This window comes from Dasypus novemcinctus, chromosome 17 (assembly GCF_030445035.2).
Source record: "Dasypus novemcinctus isolate mDasNov1 chromosome 17, mDasNov1.1.hap2, whole genome shotgun sequence".
NCBI lineage: Eukaryota > Metazoa > Chordata > Mammalia > Cingulata > Dasypodidae > Dasypus > Dasypus novemcinctus.
The window spans coordinates 69,072,268-69,094,365 of NC_080689.1; the positions used below are offsets into that span (position 1 = coordinate 69,072,268).

General features: G+C 34.9%; 1 protein-coding gene across 2 annotated transcripts in view; it reads right to left on the minus strand.

The window, feature by feature from the left end:
- Positions 1–6,995: 6,995 nt before the first annotated feature.
- GCFC2 (GC-rich sequence DNA-binding factor 2) overlaps positions 6,996–22,098 on the minus strand; it is a 50,630-nt gene continuing 35,527 nt past the window's right edge. The window contains exons 12-17 of one of the 2 annotated variants that reach the window (XM_004473349.5): positions 20,959–21,080; positions 15,347–15,423; positions 14,040–14,106; positions 12,141–12,287; positions 9,446–9,570; positions 6,996–8,587 (exon numbers count right to left, since the gene is read on the minus strand). In XM_004473349.5, coding sequence (XP_004473406.3) covers positions 8,470–8,587; positions 9,446–9,570; positions 12,141–12,287; positions 14,040–14,106; positions 15,347–15,423; positions 20,959–21,080 — 656 coding nt within the window. In that variant the 3' untranslated portion in view covers positions 6,996–8,469. Of the gene's footprint in view, positions 8,588–9,440; positions 9,571–12,140; positions 12,288–14,039; positions 14,107–15,346; positions 15,424–20,958; positions 21,081–22,098 lie in introns of both variants that reach the window. The other variant, XM_004473352.5, reaches the window with a different exon arrangement.

Sequence of the window (22,098 nt, forward strand, 5' to 3'; positions counted from 1 at the left end):
AACTCATCACACCCAGGTACAGATCAGATTACAAGCATAATCCAGTATTTCTTTTTGGAATTCATCAATGTTATTAAACTGCTACACCATCCTATTATTATTATTATTATTATTATTATCTTCATATCATTTACATATGAACATACATAAACAATAAGTATATAGTAAAAGTTGTGATCTTATAAAGCAAATATGCATAACATCATACAGGGGTCCCATACATCAACCCTCCACCAACATCTTGCATTCTTGTGAGACATTTGTTACATATTATGAAAGAATATTGTCAAAATCTTACTACTAATTATAGTCCTTATATTTGTTGTATTTTTTCCCAACCCATCCTATTATTACTTTTTAAATATATTTTTTATGACAGAAGTTGTAAACTTATAAAATAATCATGCACATGTGCAGAATTCCCAAACAACTCCCCTGTATCAACACAGAACACTGGTGGAACAATTGTTACAGATAAGATAATATCATCTGATTGTTATCATGTCCATAGTGTACGTTTGGCACACATTTTCCAAACTGCCCCATATTAAACATAGTGCATCTTTGGCATAGATGCAAGACTATTAATTCTGCTAACCACAGTCCATGGGTCACTCCAGTTGTATCTTTCCCATGCTTCTTTACACTCCCACCAATCCTGCAATAGTGATGTAAATTTGCTCTAGCTAACAAAGGACACTCTTGCATCTGTACCATTAACCACAATTCTCATCCACCTTTTGGTTTTACTGTGCCATTCAGTTCCTAGATTATTCTCTAGCATTCTGTCAATTTGCATTTACATACCTAGACTACCATTTTCAGCCACATCCCCATTTATAAACTAGCTGTTAGTATGTGTTACCATCTACTCTATACATTTCCACACTTTTACAGTAAGGCAAATTAAAACTTCTACATACATTAAACATTAGTAGTACATCTCAGGCCTCCTCTTATCTCCTTTAAGAATCCACCACCTACCACCAGGTCTTGAAGATATTTTCCTATAATTTCTTCTAGAAGTTTTATAGTTCTTGCTTTTATTTTTAGGGTTTTGATCTATTTTGAGTTAACTTTTGGATAAGGTGTGAGATAGGGTCCTCTTTCCTTCTTTTGCCTATGGATATCCAGTTCTTTCAGCACAATTTGTTGAATGGACTGTTCTTCCTGAGCTGGGTGGATTTGACAGGCTAGTAGAAAATCCCTTGACCATACATGTGAGGGCCTGTATCTGATCCATAAGTTTGGTTGCATTGGTCTATGTGTCTGTCTTTATGCCAGTACCATGCTGTTCTTATCACTATAGCTAGGTAATATAATTTAAAGTCTAGAGATGAGAGTTTGCTTTTTCTTTTTAAGATGTTTCTGGCTATTTAGGACCCTTTACCCTTCCAAATAAATTTGATAATCGTGTTTTCAATTAAAAAAAATGCTGGTGGAATTTTTATCAGGATTGCATTGAATCTGTATATCAATTTGAGTAGAATTGACATCATAATGATATTTAGTCTTCCAATCCATGAGCATGAATGTTCTTCCAGTTATTTAGGCCTTTTCTGATTTCTTTTTACACTGAGTTGCTGTTTTCTAAATACAAGTGCTTTATATTGTTGGCTAAATTTATTCCTGACTAATCAAGTTTTATTTGTCATATTTTATTTTCACCACTCTTTTGACACTTGGTTAGTTTTATTGATATAATCTTCATTTTTAGACTGTCTTCCAGGCCTCTCTCTCCTGTCTTTTCAGGCTCTAGCACACCCTTTAGAATTTCCTGAAAATCTGTCTTTTGGTTAGAAATTCTCTGTTTCTTTTTATTTGTGAATATTCTAAACTCGCCTTCATTTTTGAAAGACAATCTTGCTGGATATAAGATGCTTGGTTGGAAGTTTTTCTCTTGTAGTATTTTAAATATATAAGACCACTGTCTTCTTGCATTCATGGTTTCTGGTGAGAAATCAGCACTTAATCTTATTGGGTGTCCCTTATATGTCATGCATTGTTTTTCTCTTGCTATTCTCAGAATTCTCTTTGGCATTTGACATTCTGATTAATATGTGTGTCAGAGTTGGTCTATTTGGATTTATTTGGATGGGAGCACATTGTGCTTCTTGGACATGGGTATTCAATAGGGTTGGGAAATTTTCTACCATTATTTCTTCAAATATTCCTTCTGCCCCTTTTCCCTTCTCTTCTCCTTCTGGGACACTCATGACACCTATGTTTGTACATCTTTTGCTGTCATTTAGCTCCCTGAGACCTTAATCAATTTTTTCCATTCTTTTCATTTGTTCTTTTGTATGTTCATTTTCAGAGGCCATTTCTTTAAGCCCACCAATCCTTTCTTCTGCCTCCTCTAATCTGCTATATATGAATCCAATATTTAATTTCATTTATTGTGCCTTTCATTCCCGTAAGAACTGCTATTTTTCTATGTATGCTTTCAAATTCTTTTTTGTGCCCATCCAATGTCTTCTTAATATCCTTAATCTCTTTAGCTATCTCATTGAAATTATTAAGGAGATTTGTTTGCACATCTGTGAATAATTGTCTCAACTCCTTTATGTCATGTTGAGGCTTACCTTGTTCCTTTAAATGGGCCATATCTTCCTGTTTCTTGGTGTGAACTGTAAATTTTTGTTGGTGTCCTGGCATCTGGCATACTAGAGTATTTATTCTGGGTGCAGTTTTTCTCTTTAGTTTAGGGCTTCCTGCCATTTCTCCCTTGCTGGTTATGCAGTAGTAGCCAAGAATGTACTTGGTGTTATAAGCTGTGGAGTTTCAAGTTTCCCTCATTACCCCAGGGACCAATGCAGCTTCTCCCAACTTTCTCCTTTGCCAGGGGTAGGAAGAGTCACAGCTGTGTGGAATAGCCCAAGTTGTGCAGCCTATACTGTAGTTGCCAGAGAGACTGTTGAAGCGTCAAGCCCCCTTTTCCCCTGCCTGGGGTGGGGATGGAGCTGCAGGTGTGGGTGGCAATCTATGTGTTGTGGGTCTAAGTTGACCACAGTTGCCCTGGTAGACTTCTGATTATTCAGTCTGTGCCAGCCTAATCCCTGCCAGAGGTGGGGCTGAAGCCTAAACTAGGGCTGCAGGTTGATCTGGGTGAAAGAAACCAGTTCCTACTGTCACTATGATTTTCAGTCAGCCTGGCTGCCCCTCAGCCTGGGAATGGTGTCAAAATGGCGGCCATCGGACTCTTTCCAACCTAGACAGGTTTATACTTAAGCTGTTCTTAGGGTTATTTTTCAGCCAGCCAAGTCTACTAATCAGTAGCTGAAATCGGTGGCCAACTGTCTCTTCCTCCCATTTTTGGGAAATGGAGCTTCCAATTCCAGTCACAGAATAGCTCCTGGGGCGGTTTGTGCTGCCAAACTAGGATAATCACCAGCCTCCGCAGGTTGGCCGGTAATTTCCCAGAGAAAGTGGCGGAGGTTCCCCCCACTTCCTCCTTGCCAGAGGTGGGGCTGGGGCCTAGGCTAGAGCTGCAATCTGACCTGGATGGAAAGAAGCGGTCCCCATCAACATTGGGATTTTCAGTCCATCACTTTTCCCCTCATGCCAGGTGTGGAGTTAAGATGGTGGCTACTGGCCTCTTTCTGACTTGAACAGGTTCAAACTTTAGCTGTTCTCAGGATTATACTGTAGCCCACTGAATTTCCTAACCAGTAGCTGAAGTTGGTGCCCAACTGTCTCTTCCTCCCCTGGTTTTGGGAAGTGAAGCTTTCAATTCCAGCCGCAGAACAGCTCCCAAGGTGGCTTATGCCTCCAGTGGAGGATGGCATGGGCCTCTGGGGCTTGGAACATTCTACTCATGAATCTTCTCTGCAGATGGGCAGTCTCCTCCTTCCATTCTTTCAAGGACATTGCAGGATGCTCTTCTGGTCTCCTGGAGGCCCCAAACAGGTGCTTCAGGTAGCTCCAGAGAGCTCTGGGTGTTTACTAACTGCCCTTAGCAAGAGCTGACTCTGGGAGCTCCTTACTCCACCACCATCTTGCTGGTTGTCCACCAATGAGTTTATAACAACTGAGTATACCCATGGTAACTATAACCTAGAAGATACAGAGCATTTCCATCACCCCCAAATGTACTGTGACCCTTTCCATTCCCCATAGCTTTAGTTATGTCTATTCTTATAGTTAATGTAAGTGGAATCATATAGTAGGTATTCTTTTGCCCAATTTAAGAATGTTTTGAGATTTATTCATGTTATTGTGCATATTAGTATTTCATTTCTAATGCCACATAATTTTCCACTTTATGAATACACTAGGTTATCCTTTCTGTCTCCAGTTTTGGACTATTGTTCATAAGGTTGCTATCAACACTCTTGTACAAGCTTTTTGTGAACATATATTTTTATTTCTCTTAGGTAGGAGTAAAATTGTTAGGTGGTATTGTAAGTGGGGGTTAAGCTTTATAAGAAACTGAAAGTTTTCCAAGGTAGTTCCATTTTACACTTCCATCAGCAACATTTACATGTTCAAGATGTTGACATTCTTTTCATGTTTACTGGCCATTTGTATTTCTTTTGTAGTATCTTTTCCCAATTAAAAAAATTGTTAGTCTTTTTATTGCTGGTATGCAGTTCTGTATATATTCTTTATAAGAGATATGTGCTAGAATATTTTTTCCCCTGGCTGTAGCCTGTCCATTCATTTTCTTAATTGTCAGTATAAATTTTTAATTTTAATAAAATCCAACATATCCTTTTTTCTTCCTTGCATAGTGCTTCCTATGTCCATTTCAAGAAATCTCTCCTCCCTTAAGGTCAAAGATAATGTTTTCTTCCAGAAGTTTTTGTTTCTGAGTTTTGCTCTCAGATCTATAATTCATCTCTGTATTTGTAGGTGTGTAGAAAATAAGGTAAGGATGGAGGTTCATTATATTTCACAGATATTTAGTTACAAAAAAACTGCTATACACTTTCCTTTCAGCCACATTATATATCCTAGCTACTCATTCCAAAAATATTGTTATAAAGATTTTCCCCATTGAATTAACTTGACATGATGGTTAAAAGTAATTGCTTATATAGGTAGGTATAAGTCTAATTCTGGATACACATGCCATTCCATTGATATATTAATTTATTCTGGTCTTAATACCACATTGTCTTGATTACTGAGGCTTTATAGTAAGTCTTGGAATCCAATAATGCAAGTCAGATAATGAAATCAGATAATGCAACTTTGTTGTGCCTTTACAGGACCACTTTGCTATTCTATGGTCTTTGCCTTTCTATGTAAATTTTAAAATCGGCTGGTGTTTCTTTAAAAAACCTAATGGAATGTTGCTAGGGATGGCACTGAATCTATACATTGGTTTGGGAGAACAGACTTTTCAACCAAAATTGAGTTTTCCAATTCCAAACATGCTATGTGCCTTCCTTTATCTAGGTGATTAAATTTTCTCAGCCAAGTTTTGTAGTTTTCAGTAAAGAGGTCTTTCACATCTCTCTATATATTTGTACTTAGGTATCTGATGCACATTTCTAGCAGTTCTAAGTTTATAGAAAAATCACGCAGAAAGTAGAAAGTTCTCAAATATCCTCACTGCCACCAGTTTTCCCTATTATTAACACTTTCCATTAATGTGGTACCTTTCCTACAAATGTGAAACATTATTACAATTAACTATAGTCCATAGTTTACATTAGGGTTCACTTTTTGTATTGTACAGTTCTGTGTTATATATAACCTAAAATTAACCACATTTGATGTTTTATGATGGTACTGAAAATGTTATTTTTAAATTTGATTCCAATCAGATAAGTAGCATGTCCGTGGCTTTGATTTTTATATTCTATGACCTTGCTAAATTCCTGTTAGTTCTGATTTTTTTTTTAGACTGCATAAAGTTTTCTTTGTAGATAATCATGTTATTGGTGAATAATGACTATCTTATGCTTGTGTTTCATTCTTTATACCTTTCTTTTTCTTGACTGATTGCATGGCTAGGACCTCCAGAACAATGTTGGACAGAAATGGTGAGAGGAGATATACTTGCTTTGTTCCTGAATATTGGAGACAATAATTTACTATATTACCATTAAGTATATTTGATACACATGTCTTTTGCAATGTCCCTTATCAGATTAATTTATATTCCTAGTTTACTGAAAGTTTTTTTTTTTTATCATGAGGGGGTGCTGAATTTTGTCAAAAGCTTTTTCTGCATTTATTGAAATGATCATATTGTTTTTCTTCCTTATTCTTTTTATGTGGTAAATTATACTGATCGACTTTCAAATGCTAAACCAACCTTGCTTTCCTGGAATAAACCTTCTTGGTCATGATGTTTTACCCTTTTTAATACACTCCTGGGTTCACTTTGCTGATATTTTATTAAGGACTTTTCTTTCTCTGCTCATGAGGGATAATGCATCTGTTATTTTTTTTTCTTTTGTAATATCCTTTTCAGGATTTATATCACACACAATATTTCTTAGGGCCTCATCCATGTAAGTATCATTTTGTTAAAGGCCTAAGACATGCAAAACCATGGTTTTTCAGGTATTTTAAGGTTCCTAACAGCCATGGTGATGAAATTTTTTAAAAAGTCATCTGACTCTTTAAAATTTCTACATTCTATGAAAAAAAATAGCCAAAAAATTCCAAGGGAAAAAACTGAGATGTGAGATGGGCTGCCAATTCAAAGCTTTATTACTGCTAGTTGTTTCTTCCCTTCATGCAATCTATTTCACAGTGACAGAGGAAAAAAAATAATTCTACACTGAGGATTAAACAAGCTGCACAAATGTTTTTGAACATCCTCAGTTATAGTATATGACAGATTAAAATCTTGAGGTTCAAATTGCAAGCATAATGAAATTTAATAAAAAACTAAGAGTAGTTTAAATCAATTTGTAATTCTGAAAACAATTATAATATTTTTAATTCTAAGAAATGCAAGAGAGGTCTCTGTCCAACTTAAAAATATAAGGGAACACATTCAACACATTGTCAATTAAAAATGCAAAAGTCAGAGAGAAATTTACAAATGTGCACTTTAATGGTAAAAAAATACAAATTTCATATGCAATAATATGTCTGTCATCTATGTAAAAAACACTAAATTATATGTGCATATATTACAAATACTATTGTAAACAGAGAAAAGTTCTGAAAGGATAACATTAAAAACACATTGCTAGGGATAACAATTGGTTTGACATTTTCTACATGAGACAATTCCTATATGATTAAAAAAATTCTTCATACCAGTGAGTCATGCGTCTTCACTGTGGTAGAAATAACACACAAAACTGTTAAAATATATTATATGCAGCTTCAAAAATAAAGGTAATAATAAATAATTTTTTCTATATTTTCTTATGGGCAACAATTTGCAAAATATATATGTAGGGTTGCCCTTAAGTTATTTAGCAAATAGAATTAAGAATTACAAGTCAATTTTCACTTGAAAAATGTTCTTAATTTCTTTTAACTCTATTACCTTGCCTTAGACTTCCTCAATTACAGAAAATTTTATCAATTTTATGTCATTCTGAGTATTTAAAATACCTCCTTTCTTTCTAAGCCCATCATTAATGACAAAAACCATAATGAGAAAGAGCAATAACTACCTAACAAGTAATGACTTTGGTACACCAAAAGTGTAGTACACAAAATTAAAAGAAAAATGGCAGATGAGGAAAACTTTACAGCACGGGACAAGCAACAGATCATTACCTTTAAAATATAAATGTCTTATGAATCTATAAGAATGATAAAGAGATAAAATATTTCAAAAAGAATTACAAATCACCAAAAAAAAGTATTCATTCTCTAATAGGCAAAACAAAATAGCAATTAAAATGAGTTTTTTTTTTCACCTACCAAATTTGCAATGAATTGGAAAAAATGATAATACCTGTTGCTGGTGGGAGTTCACTGGCACTCTCCTATACGTGTGTTGATACAATGAATTGGTATATATTTCTGAAGAGCAATTTGGCAATCAGTTGTCAAAAGTCTTAAATGCCTTAGTCATTTGTATAATTAAAAAATATTCATTTCAATTAAGATCATTATAATTTACATTTTTAACTTATTTGTAAATAGGCATACAGTGAAGAGAACTAAAAGATGTTTTTATGGTTCGGGACAGAAGACTTATTAGTGTGCTCAGCTGAGCCAAAACAGCTATAAGCAAGGTTTTTCCAACTCTCCTCTTAACTTGGAAAGTAAGTAAAAAGAATCAAAGAGGTGTAGGTGGATTTTTACTGCTTTTGTGGGCTTAAAGTTTTCAAACATCTGAGAATCAGGGGGAGGAGACTTTCATGCTATGGGAGGTGGAATGTGGAGGCAGGGGAATGGAAGGATGGAGTCCTGCTTTTTCACCAGTTCTCCCCTCCATTACTGGAAATGAAGAAGAGGCTACAGTACCAGCTTGTTTTTAAACCAGCAACTGCATGTGACCATATTAAAATTTCATTTTAGTACGTTCCTAAGACAATTTACCTAAGCTTCTTTAATTACTGATTTAAGATGATCTAGGTGGTACTTCTCTATAAAGGATTCTGCTTGATTGAAAGCTTTTATTTTCACCAGAATAAGAATTATATCTTCGACTTCATTTCTGAAAAACAAAACAAAAAAGCATTTGTCTCCTTAAGAATGCAATGTACGAAGGCACAGTGGCTAATTTAGGACCTAATTATCAGTGGTTAATCTAAAAGAAAACCAGTACCTAAAATAACATAAAATATGGAGATGTTGCCTTCTCACCATAATTATTAAGCTCAGATACTATTTGACTATTAATGGGCATATGCTGGCAATTTTAGTGTGAATGAATGAAAAGTGGAGAAGCCCAGGGATTGTATTTAATGAAAATACAAACTTGTAGAAAATACACAGGAATGTACCGCAGGGGTGTGGAACCAGCTTGTCTAGACCAGGAGGGTGTGAGCCACGGTAGGAGTGTTTTCATCACGGACACTGGCAAATGATATAAATCTGAGCTTCTTTTTCCCTTTCTGAAGGGGTGGTTTATTAGAACATCACTGTATTTAAACTCCTAAGCATCTGGCACTGTGAATGAGATGTGCAGTAACAAATGTGGGTAAAACACTATGCAAATTTGTACAGAGCAAATGTTGAGACTTTACAAATGTTAAGACTTGGAAAAAAAAGTTAATAAGATGTTTTTGATCAATGGCTTTAATTCTAATATTCCTGTGCTATAGTTTTCTGGAAGTGTTTATGTTGCAAAAGCTTTGTATTTAAAAATATCAACTAATAGGCATGAAGTAGGAGTATAAAATGGTGAGTGATTCCAAAGGTTACATGTGAAAATATCTTCTAAACTCTACAGAATTAGAGTCTCAACAGACTTTTAGAAGCATAGTAAAAGTACCAATCTTTCGGAAAACTGCTGAGAACATAATAGAACCCTTGAACTATGTTTATGAAAGTGAAAATAAATACACCTTACCTGGATTCACTTCTATATAATTTATGTGCAGACTGTAATAAAAACTGGATGAAGTTTTCTAGCTGGGGAATAGATGTATTCATCGCAGGATTTTCAAACCATTTTTCTGGTAAACATGCTGCTACCTGTAAATCAACACACACAGCTGGTTTACAATAATGACAGTGACTGTCTAAGGACTTTTGCCAACATCATGTCTTGTAATTCTCATAGTGATTATGCTAGTGGAATACTATTCTTCCCATTTATAGTTTGTGGTTAAATAAATTTTGAGAATTTTCCCTACTTGCTTTGTTAGGGGCTAAAGACTTTTTAGAATATCATATTTTACTCTTTATGAATTCTCTCTATTTGTATTTCTTTCTATACTCCTGTATTACTGAGCCATTAAATCTCTACAAACATAATTTACAACTAAAAAACAAAATGCCTAAACATAAAACTACACTTCTATAAAATACATGCAATTAATATTACTTCACAAGAGAAACTGGGTGACCTAAGTATAATCTAGATACACAAATTAGAATTAAGAAGTCCAATAGGTGATTCTAAGATATACATAGCAAAAAAAAAAAAAAACTTTTACAAATTTAATTCACTGCTTTAATGTCCCTGACAGCATAATGAATCAATACATGCATATTTGATTTTTCTTTTTGGAAAATAAACCCAAACAGTTTATCTTATCTGATTTTATCCTAAAGGCCATACATGATCTGGAGGAAATTTTTGGTAAAAACAGAAAAATGTGAAGGGAAAACAGAAGAAAGAAGAGGCAAAAAGAAAGGGAAAGGGGTAGGAAGGAAAAATTTGAGATCACACTATTCACAGAAATTCTTGAACAAACAGGTTATGCTTAGTTTGTAAGTTCAGTATTTAATGAAAACAGAAAAGTTATAAAAAATTGAAATGCACCAAATATACATTATAAAATATACTTAATCAAAGTTCTGGAGTGTATTCTTTCTAAAATAAAGTGATTGGTTAGAACTAAAAACATACACAAAGAAAAAAGAGTATCCTCATTTTTTATTACCTTTTTCAATTGTTCAAAAAAAATGAAGACACACTGTGATCACCTAGAAGATTTTACAAGTTTTATTATGGAAAGTGCATCTCTTTTTTAAGTTTCAAAGTGTCATTTACAGTTGCTTTCCCTTGTTTTGTATCACAAATACCTTGGGACTTAAGGCTACATTTTCTTGGTCTGATCTTCTAGCTATATTGTGCAGAGTGGAGTGTGTAAATTTACTCGCTTTTCTCTGCATCTTCATCATAGACCCTCAGGTCAAAGGGGACTAAACTGAACCTTAAATATATAGCATGGGTGATGATTTAATTTCTTATATATGATGTTTAATACTGACATAAAAACCATAGCCAGAAAAATTGTGGTTGGCAAGAAACTGATGTATGAAGTTTTGTATTTTATTTTTGATACTTTATATTATAAAGCAAATATTCTCCTGTTTTTAAAAATTCTTCAACATGTCTTATCTTACGAGTGGACCATAATGATTTATAATTATGATTATAAATAATGCTGTAATGCTCTTTGTATTTAAATCTATATGTGCATTTCTGATTTTTAACTTAGGATACATTCCTAGAAGTAAAAATGATACACTGCAGGGTATGATGTCTGTCTATTTGCTAATCCTATTTGCTAATCCTATATTAACTGTTTTCATATATATCATGCCAAAACTTCCTCCAGAAAAGTTGGATTCCTCCTTCCACCAGTGCAGGAGACTGTTTCTCAGAACTACAGCACTGCCTATCTGTGTGAATGGTGCCCCTGGAAGGACGTGGGGCTGTTGTTTCCCTGTACTTCTCTGACAACATTGTGAATTATAAATAAAAATAACAACAAAAAAATTCTTTGCCAGCATAACAGGTAAAATAAATCTTTATGATCTAATTTGCATTTCTCTGATTATTAGTATTGTTAACTTTTTTCATATGTTCATATTACTTATATATATATATATAATTTGGCAAATTGCTTGTAGGATGTCTTTTGGCCATATCTAATTGGAGTTTTTGAATTGTTTACTAATTTATAAAAGCTTTTTATGTAATGTGAACATTAACCCTTGGTATGTGTTATAATTTTATTTCTCAGTTCCTCAACTCTCTTTCCTTTTAGCTCTTTATTATAGAAAATTTCAAACATATACAATACTAGAAAGCATAGTACAGTGACTTAACCTACCCATGCTCCAGTTTTAAAAATGATCCATTCATCTCCATATCTTTTTGATCCACTAAAGTTTTACCTTTTGTCAAATCTATTTTTTTTCTCTTATTTATTCTTTCGCTTTTTAAGTTTAGAAAGGACTCCTTCACTTTCAGATACCATCATTTTAAAGTATTTTAATTTTTTACATTTAATTCTTTATTTCACTTGAAACGTATAATGGTATATAATGAGATGTAAGGATCTAAAATAATTCTTATAAACAGTTAACCAGTTGTCCCAGTATTAAATAATTTTCCCTTTCTCTACTTGTGATAGTTTACATTAGTAAACAAATTCTTAAGTACAGAGTGGTGCTTTCAGGTTTCTAGTCTGTTAAGTTGATGTCTATTCTTATGCCAGCACCACAATTTTAATTACTTTGTTTTCATAGACTTAATACCTGATTTTCAAAAATAAAATAAAATTAGAATCAGTTTCCATACGACTTACCTGATTGCACTTTTTAATAACATCTGGCCCAGGTAAGGCATTAAGAAGAGATATGATAAGGTAGCGATTTAGCAACTTCTCCAGTCCCAGCTCTTGTAAGGTTTCAGCTGGAAGAAGTCCATTCCAAAGAAGAATATTGCGAAAGAGCTAAGATAAAAAATCAAGCAAATATGCTTCCTTTCTCCAAAGGGAAACTATAATAGTCTCCAAGAAACATAAGCATTGATCAAACATTTTAAAACTCTCACTATAAGCTTACTGGACTGCCAATTAAAAATTTGATATAAAACATTTCTGAATCAATTCCTGATCTTTTCTGACCTCTGTCAATTTGCTAATCCTATTTTCATTTTCTAGGATATCCATCCAAAATCTGACCCAAATAACTTCACTGTAATCTTTTCAGATCATTAATCTTCCTCCCCAATCTAACCTCTCCCCAAGCTGGGGACCATTGTGTAAAAGACCCCAGGACCCCAGGAGTCATAAAGGCCTGCAGTCAAAAGCCAGAGCCACTGTTACCAACAGGTGACCCTGAGAAACCAATCAATGCTGAGACTTCCATTTCTTTGATATAAAAAATAAGATTTATAGTAACCTGTGAATTTGGAAATAACTTAGGCAGAGTACTTCTAATTCTAATAAAATAACGATTGCCTTTGTGTTCTCCAAATCCTGAACTTTCAGTGAATTTTATGGTGTTTTCCATGACTAGATTTTGAAGTGCTGAACTACATGTGGTTTTACTAGCATGCAACACTTTTCCTATTTCATGTGTCCACACTGCTCCCTCTTCCTGGAAAGCCTTTTCTCTTATTCAACAACATGGCAAAAGTCAGTTCATCCAACTGAAACTATTCTTGCTAACTTTCCAACTGTCAAACTGAAAAAACATTTTCAGTCTTTCTCTTAATTTTCTTCAGTGGCATTTTGCATTCATCTTTATTCCTGAAAGTCCTTCTCTTTTAGCTTCCCTGATGGGCCCTCCTGTAACTATTCGAAGGCTCCTTTGAGGATTCCACTTTCTCTGCCCACCTCTGATGATTATGCTTCCCAAAGTTCTATCCTTAATCCTCTTTTCATGCTTTATCTAATCTTGGAGGTTGTCATTCATGACCAGGGCTCCAGATACTGCCCAAATCTCCAGCTCAGATCTGTCCCCTGAAATTCAGACTCATGTATCTAATTGTCTCCTAGACCTCTATACCTATCTATGTCCCATAAAAATATCATCAACTAACTATGTACAAAACAGATCTTACATTCCCTCCCAAACTCTCCTTCTTATATACCCTACAATGTCCCCATAGAATGCCATAATCAGCTACAGGTCATCAAAGTCAGGAATTTGACCATCACCCTACACTTCTCATGTGCAATTAATTAGTGATCAAGTTCTTTTAATAAATACTTCATCCTAAATATCTTTTGAGCCCATCTTCTCCTTACCATCCCTAATGCTACTGACTTAGCTAATGACTTCACCCTTTACCTTTTAGACCAGGGGTTGGCCAACTATGGCCTATGGGTTAAGTTCAGATTGCTGCCTATTTGGTAAAGGCTGTGATCAAAGAACGGCTTTTACATTTTTAAATGGTTGAAAAAAAAAAGCAAAAGAAGAATAATTTGTAGCATGTGAAAATTACATAACATTCAAATTTGTGTCCATAAATACAGTTTTATTGGAACACATCCATGCTCATTCAGTTATGTATCATATATGGTTATTTCTGTGCAACAGTGACAGAGATGAGTAGTTGCAACAGAGACAATATAGTTTATAAAACCTAAAAGTTTTACTATTTGGCCTTTTACAAAAAAGTTTGCTATCTGTGCTTTATACTAAGCTGGAATTTTAAAAAAAATCTGTAATTTTATTTTTTGCAGTTTTCTGCTTACCTTTAGACCTGACCAGAATTGTCTTTCTTGGAACTTCAAATGTGGTGATGTTTTGTCTTCTACAACACTAATTTCAAATAAGGGAAAGAGAATGGAGAAAAATGCAAATAATAGTCAATTGTTCAGAACCAGGACCTAAAAACTGAGATGTCTTTTTTTAGGAACCAAGCTAAGCCTTAATGGAATGTAAATGGAGGTGTTTTGATGATTTCAATCAAAATTACAAATGCATGTATATTTTGACCTCCCAGTCCTTTTTCTGGATCTGCCTTATGTAAATATACTTGCAAACATACAGAGTATGTATATAAGATTATTCACATCATTGGAAAAGTAAAAAAAAAGTAAGGTACAAAACAGTAGTTACAACTGTTTACAACGTACTTCTTTTTCTGTAGAAAGGAGGGGCAAATAACATTACAGCATAATATTAGTATTTATTTGTATTTGCATGAAGAGATTCTGGAAGGATAAATAAAAATCAGTAAGTAACTACTAATCATAGTACATATTTACGTATAGGGTAGGAAGGGTAGAAACTGGGTAAGTGGAGGTGCAGGTAGAAGGGATAAGACTTTTTATATTAAATATAAATGAATAAAATCAAACACACTCACATTTTTGAAGCATATGGATGTATGACTTATCTAAAAATTATAAAACAAATCTGACTGGGACAGAATTTTCACATGCAGACATCTCTTCATGATTTAAAACATTAAATCCATCATCTAGCCTACTCAGAAAGCTAAGTGGTTCCTTTTTTTCCCCTTCCACAAAGCTCTTCTATCTTGTGAATACTCACTGGATAACTACAGTTCATAATCGATTATACTATAAACTGATATCTTCTTAGCAACTGTTAAGACCATGAGTTAAATATTACTTGTTTCCTAGTTTAAAGTGAACACAGACTTCACAGATGCAGTTTCTGGTGCTTCAGTTACATTCCTGGCCTTATACTGTGCTTCCTTTGTGCCAGACACTGTTCTGTTCCAAGCTTGTCTTCATCCTCATTACATCTTTGGGGCAGGCACTGATTTTATCCCTCTTTTACTGAGGGATTGGTAAATCTGTGCTCTTAACCACTCTACAGCACCTCTTCTGTTTCCAGGGTACCATAAAATATATGTATGAGTGCCAGCCTATGGTAAGTGCCCGCAAATTTAGACTCTCAATTTGCATCCTAATAGAGTATAAGGTATGTATGTTTTGAAAACAATTAATTTCTTTGGCATTCCATTCTTAAACAAATCTTTATTACATGATTTGCTATTTCAAACAATCTAAAAAGCAACAGTTTTTACCTCTTTGGGTACAGAGGAATAAATACATCATCTTCTACTGCCTTCTTTATTCTTGAAACAATGGATGTAAGTAAATCCTAGTATTTAAAAATTTGAAAAACATCAGTGATAGTCATAGCTGGAAACAGGTTTATCAGAAACAGTAATTTTTGACAGCAGTGCAAATTTATACATGCCCACAGAATCAAGTGCTAAAATAACTTATCTTTTGGGTATGAGAGAACTTTATTCCTTCATGGTGTTGCATATGGCTGCAGGTTATTTTCATTGCTGTAAGGTATTTTGCTGCATAAATACTACTGAAGGGACATACAGATGGTAAGTTTCAGGGCTATTACACATAATGCTGCTAAAAAAGTTCCTGGATACATGCCATGTATGGGTATATACATAGGAGTGGAATTGCTGGGATATAGGATGTGGCCACATATTCAACTTTATAGAAAATGACAAACTTTTTCTAAAGTAGTGGTACCTCGTTTATATTCCCACCAGCAGTGTATAAGAAATTCTATTTCCTTTCATTCTTCCCCACTTTTTTTTTTTTAATGTTTGCAATTCTGGTGGGTATGTAGTCCTATGTCATTTTGTCTTCATTTTCATTTCTCTGTTCAGTAATGTGGTGCTAAACATCCTCTCATATTCTTATATGCCATCTGGAATGCCCTTTTACTAAGTGCCTAATTGCTTGCCTACTTTATATTTTTATTTTGTCTCAGGTTCTTTTTTTAATTGGTTTGTAGATGTCTTTCATATACTCTAGTTCTGGGTCCTTCATTGGTTTGTCTGTGTCCTTTGATCCAGTAAATTTACTGTGGCAAATTCATTTTATTGTTTTGTATTTTTAAAAAAATTGGAAACAACCAAAATATTCAATAATAGGGAAGTTTAAGGACATCGTATTAGAGCCATCTACTACATAAAAATATTATCTAAAGTTTTTGAAAACTATAGTAACATATGCAAATGTGTAATGAGATAATGTTAAGTGGAAGGATACAAACTTATGTGTCCATTAGGGTTATAACTTTGAAAAAAGGCTGAATGAAAATATCCTACAAAGGTTATCAGTCCTTTAACTGAAGAGATAAGGGGAATTAAATTTTTTTCCCATCAATTAACAAAATTCCTATAATGAAATGCTATTCTTATTCTTAAAAAAGAATCCCTATTTGACAATGAAAATAGCATACTACATACTAGAGTGAAAGTTATTTTTTCAATATTCAGGGACCGGGCAGCGAGGTCAGTGGTTCAAACGCCAGGCCTCCTTGACCCGTGTGGAGCTGGCCCATGCGCAGTGCTTTTGCGCGCAAGGGGTGCCCTGCCACCCAGGGGTGTCCCTGTGTAGGGGAGCCCCAACGCGCAAGGAGTGCGCTCTGGAAGGATAGCCGCCCAGCGCGAAAGAAAAGTTCAGCCTGCCCAGGAATGGTGCCGCACACACGGAGAGCTGACACAACAAGATGACTCAACAGAAAGAAACACAGACTCCCATGCCACTGACAACAACAGAAGCAGACAAAGACGACGACGCAGGGAGTAGACACAGAGAACAGACAACCGGGGTGGGGGAGAAGGGAAGAGAAATGAATAAATAAATCTTAAAAAAAATTACTCAGTGACACAATATGTGTAGACAAATTAAGCTATCATATATCCTATACTAATCAAATTACTCATAATGTAGAACTCAATCAAATATATTTTTCATAAAAAGTACATCTAACTAAAGTTTCTTTTCTCTTCCCATTTAATTATCTGAAATATATTTCTAATTGTCATATATTTAATTAACAATAAAAACAAAAACTGAATTTATTCCTTTTGTTAAAATATTTTAAATTCTGTTTAAAAAGAACCATTTTCTATATAATATCTCTATAAAGCACTATTTGCGCTTGTATAAATTACTGAGTTAAGTGTTTGTGCTAGAAAAGATAATTATGCTTAATTTTTCATTTAATATAAATTATTTTGAACACCAAACTTGAGAAACATATATTGTTTAAATCTTTGTTTCTTAAAAAGTTTCTTAAAAAAACTGCTAGAAAGGAGATTATTAAGTCAACAACAAGTGGAATATAAAATAGTTAAATTTACTGAAGTTGCTAACAGTTCTATGGTTACCTAACAGAATATCTCTATTCTTAGCAAATATGCAACTTTCACTTTTCAAGAGAAGAATATGTGTGTATATATAATGGAGAGCAAATGCTAAAGCATACAGGAAATACTATTAATGATAGGTGAATCTGGGTAAAAGGGTATATGTGTATACTATTCTTAACTCATGCAAGTTTCCTTTAAATTTGAAATTATTTCCAAATAAATAGTTTGTAAATGAAACAAAAGAAAACCTAAACCCACACATTTTAAAATAACTCTGAGTTCATTAACTTTTTCCAAGTATTAAAATACGCTGTTTATTTAGTGGGGAAAAAATAGTTCTTCAAACACCAAAGTGCAAGCATTCAGAACTACATATCTGAACTCATACAAAAACACAAACATCTATGTATACATGTTAAAAAAGTTTTGTAAAGGCATTTGGAATCTCTAGCCAGTGGTTTTTACACTGCTCTATATATCCACGGAGGTACTCTCTAGGTGGTTTAGGCAGGTATTGGGATGCTCAGGTAAGAATGAACAGGTATGGTTCTGTATATGTGTTTGTATATTATGTTCTGTAAAATTTTATTTGGAAAATGTTCTCTTGATTAAAAAAATAATAAAGTTTGAAAACCACTAATCTATCTAAACACACACCTAATGCTTAGATACATTTTGCATCTCTACTCATCTGATGCTCAGATGAATTTTACATCTTGATCCAACTACTGCTTAAATGCTTTTTTACACTCTAATAACTGGTCATCCAACCCATGCCTGGAACATCTCATGGAAGTGATCTGCCATCTCCTGAGGCCATCCATAATTCTGGATAGGTCTGACTATGAGATTTCACTTAATAATGAGGAGCAAAAATCTCTCTCCTCTAGCTTCCAGTCCTCGGTCCTAGTTTATTCTTTGTCCTTGTCAAGACTGGAGGATGGGGTGGGGCAGGGGCAGAGGGTTCTGCTGCTGGCATCTAGTGGGCACAAGTCAGGGATCTGCTAAACATCTTACAGTGCACAGGACAGTCCCCCACAGCAAAGAATCATCAGGTCCAAAATGTCAACGGTGCAGAGGGTGAGACTCCCTGATATAGTCTACCTTCCTACCAATGTAAACGACCCATTTTTTACATTCATAATGGGAGGGCTTCCAGAATAAAAATTTTCTACTTAAAAAACTTTGTGAGTGAATCCATAAAGGCTTCAGTAATTACAAAGTGCCAGGCCTGCTACTTACTACCCAAGTGCTCTTGATGTAGGCTATGAGTTGGGGGGGCTGTTCATACATTTGTAGATAACCTGAGTGGTATGTTTTCTGTGCGATGCATTTGGGACAGTAAGAACTGTAGCCCTGCCCTTGGTAATTATGACAACAACTCCAGTCCTAGAGAAACAATTTAGCAATGCAAACTCTATAAAAATGCAGAACAAATGTGCTAAAAGCTTATCTAGAATGTATGAAGTCCATGCTAAAAGCTTACCTAGGATGTGGAAGATATATGCTAATTCAAGCCTATTGAGCACTGAAACAAAAGAACCATTTGGCCCTTCCTCTCTGTATAAAAGGAACTCAAAAATCTTGTTTCAGGCTCGGGTTTGAAACAGAAAGCTCCTGAGTCTGGCCGGCCATCAATAAATCATTTTTTCCTTCTCAAAATCATTCCTGAGTCCTGGCCTTTCTATACGCAAATAAGTGAACCTCTCTCATCTTCTACAACAATCTATTACAAGTGACTTGGCCCTTCTGCGACCTGGCTTCTTCATCTGTAAAACACGATTAAAAGTACATTTCATGAAGTTGTAAGGAGCAAATGGGAAATGTGAAAGTATTTTATAAATGGTAAAACACTTTTACACTTAGGCTGTATTATATAATCCTATACAGACAGCAAATCATGGCTCTTACCTAATAATTCTGTTTTGTGTTCTGTAACAACACTGAATAAATCTTTCTTTGATTATAAACACCATCTCTCTGATTTTCTTTAGGTTAAATATCTCTAACTGCTACAATGGTTTTCATATATCTAACTGATGTTTTTATACAGTTAGAGATAAGCAGAGAACACTCTTTCTCCATCAGTTGCCTTATACGCAAATCCTATCCTTCAAGTCCCAACTCAAAGGCTATCTCTAACATACATTCCTTCCTAACCTTACTGCTGAAAGGAACTTCTTTCCCTGCTTCTCTCAAGTTTCATAGCACTGCACTGCCTATAGGAAGGCAACGTGGTCAGCGAGATGAATGTCAGTGAGATGAACATGGGCTTTCAAGGCAGACTATCTAAGGTCTAACTCACAGTGTTACTGTGAACAAGTTTTTGAAACTCAGATTCTTCATCTGTAAAATGAGTCTACCATCCAGTTTCTATAGGGCTATTGGGATTGAGATGACACCAGCATGAGATCTAACAGAGTGCCTAGTACAAAACAGGAATAAATGCTCCTTGTCTTCCCTACTTTTCCTTCTCCCACTCCTTATTTCCTATTTTAAATTACAGCTCATGCACCTATCTTATTTCCTGTAAGATTACATACTTCTTGAGGGCAGAATCATGCCATATCCTTCTTTTCCCTCTCACTTTTCCTTCCAGCTTTCCTCCTTCGTGATCCCTCCCCATGTACAACAATATTCACGACATCAGTAGGATGTGCCTCCTTGCCTTTCAACCACCTTGGTCACTTACTCTGGGTGCGCTCCAGGCAGCTCGACCTAAAATTGGCTTACTTTAACTGCAGCAATATACAATATTCTCATGAACAAACAGAAAAGATAAAAACAGAATACCACATTGAAAATAAGATTCAGCAGACTTTCAGCAAGGCCTCTGTAAAAAGTTTCCAATTATGTCTTATTTCACTAAACTCAATTCTAGGTCACTGTAAGATAAAAATCTACTCTATTGAACTTTTGAATCCTTAAAGAGACTAATGCTCTTAACTTTGGCAGGATATAAATAACTAGTTCAGATAATAAATGGTAGATTAATTTTGCAATTATTGTTCAGGCGAGGCTAAAATACACTGGATTTTTGCTAAAAGAACAAAGGCATTGAATTGGGTGGGTGTTTTTTGGTTTTGATTTCTCTTTTTAGAAGGAATGAATTTGCCCTAATGCATTTATGTCTGTTCATCTCTGCAGGGCCACAAACCTGAAAGATGGCTGGCTGGGCCATGAGAACATGAATCAGGGCACTGAACAGAGAAATCATCCAATCAGAATAAAAGTAATGATCTGAGTCTTATTACAAGTATGTGTAGCCTTTAATTAGAAAAGATGACCATTCCTGTTACAGTATTCAGAAGTATCAAGGTTTACTCTTTTGCTCTTATTACCATAAGGAGGGAAAACTGGTCAATCCCAGTTCCTTTCAATCAGAAGTAAACCTATTTTTCCCCAAATAGTTTTTTAAGTACTTGTCTGCATTTTCTATAAACAAAGATTTGTAATAAAAATTAGGTATAAATGAGGAAATTTGTAACTCTAGAAATTATTACCTGTTTGGCTTTACTAACTTCATTTTCACAAGTAGAACGTTCTTCGAGAATCATTCTGCAATGTGTTATTAAACCTGTTGTCTGCGAGGTTGAAAGGGGGTCCCAAATGAATTCTACAAAGTCTGAAACAATATTTCAACAGAGCACAATTTATTTATTATATTGTTTTTTACTTGTTACATATATATAATAATGACTGGTTTCAGAATCCAGCAGTAGCTACTACGGTAGAAAGCTTGTTATACTGACATTCTCATAGTTTATCCGAAAAAGAAAAAAAAAATTGCTGGTTAGTATTCTCATTGGGCATTGTCAAATTGCTAAATGTCCTTCTTTAAGACTGCAAAACTATAAATAAAGCTCATTCTTTCCTCTGTTCTCTCAAATGGTAAACTATTTCTAAAGATACAGTTAGATGGAAAGTAGGAAAACTTTAGTAGCTGGCCATCAAGACTTTAACAGATAATGACTTGTATGTTTCTATATACATATCTATACCTATCTCTATCTACTACCTATCAATTAACAATAAAGGGGAAGTAAAATTGTCTCCTATTAAAGGTTAAGGGGGAATGCAACTGGATGACCTCCACAAATTTCAATGACTTCACCAGCAAAGGAGCCAAATGAGAGCCCGGCTTTTGGCAATATCCCACCCAGCCTCCCACCCCTCAACAATAATGCCCAGGGACTACTCAGATTAGTCTCCTCATGCTCTTTAAATGAGGTCCATGCCAGTGACTGAGAAAAGCCCATGACTTGGGCTCCTAACAGAACATCGCCTTCTCTGACCTCATCTTCTTTTCCCCATCTCCTGAAACCTTTCCACTGAGCCCTCTGCAACTACATGGTCAATCATCACCAAAATCCTCCATCTTTCAACCTCTGCTGCATCCATTTCCTTTCCCCCCTTTCACCCTAACTCAAGATGCCTCTCCCTGAAGGCACAACTTCCTTGTAACCTTCTCCAGAGACAGTTAATTGCTGTTCTACATTCTCCATACCTGCAGGTGAGCTAAATTTCTTCCTTACTGCTCATTTCCTTCCTTCCTAAAATAACTGAGTTTTTCAGCTCACATCATCTGACTAATGAAATACTATCCCACCTTACGGAAGGAGTCGTCACTCCTCAGGCTACTT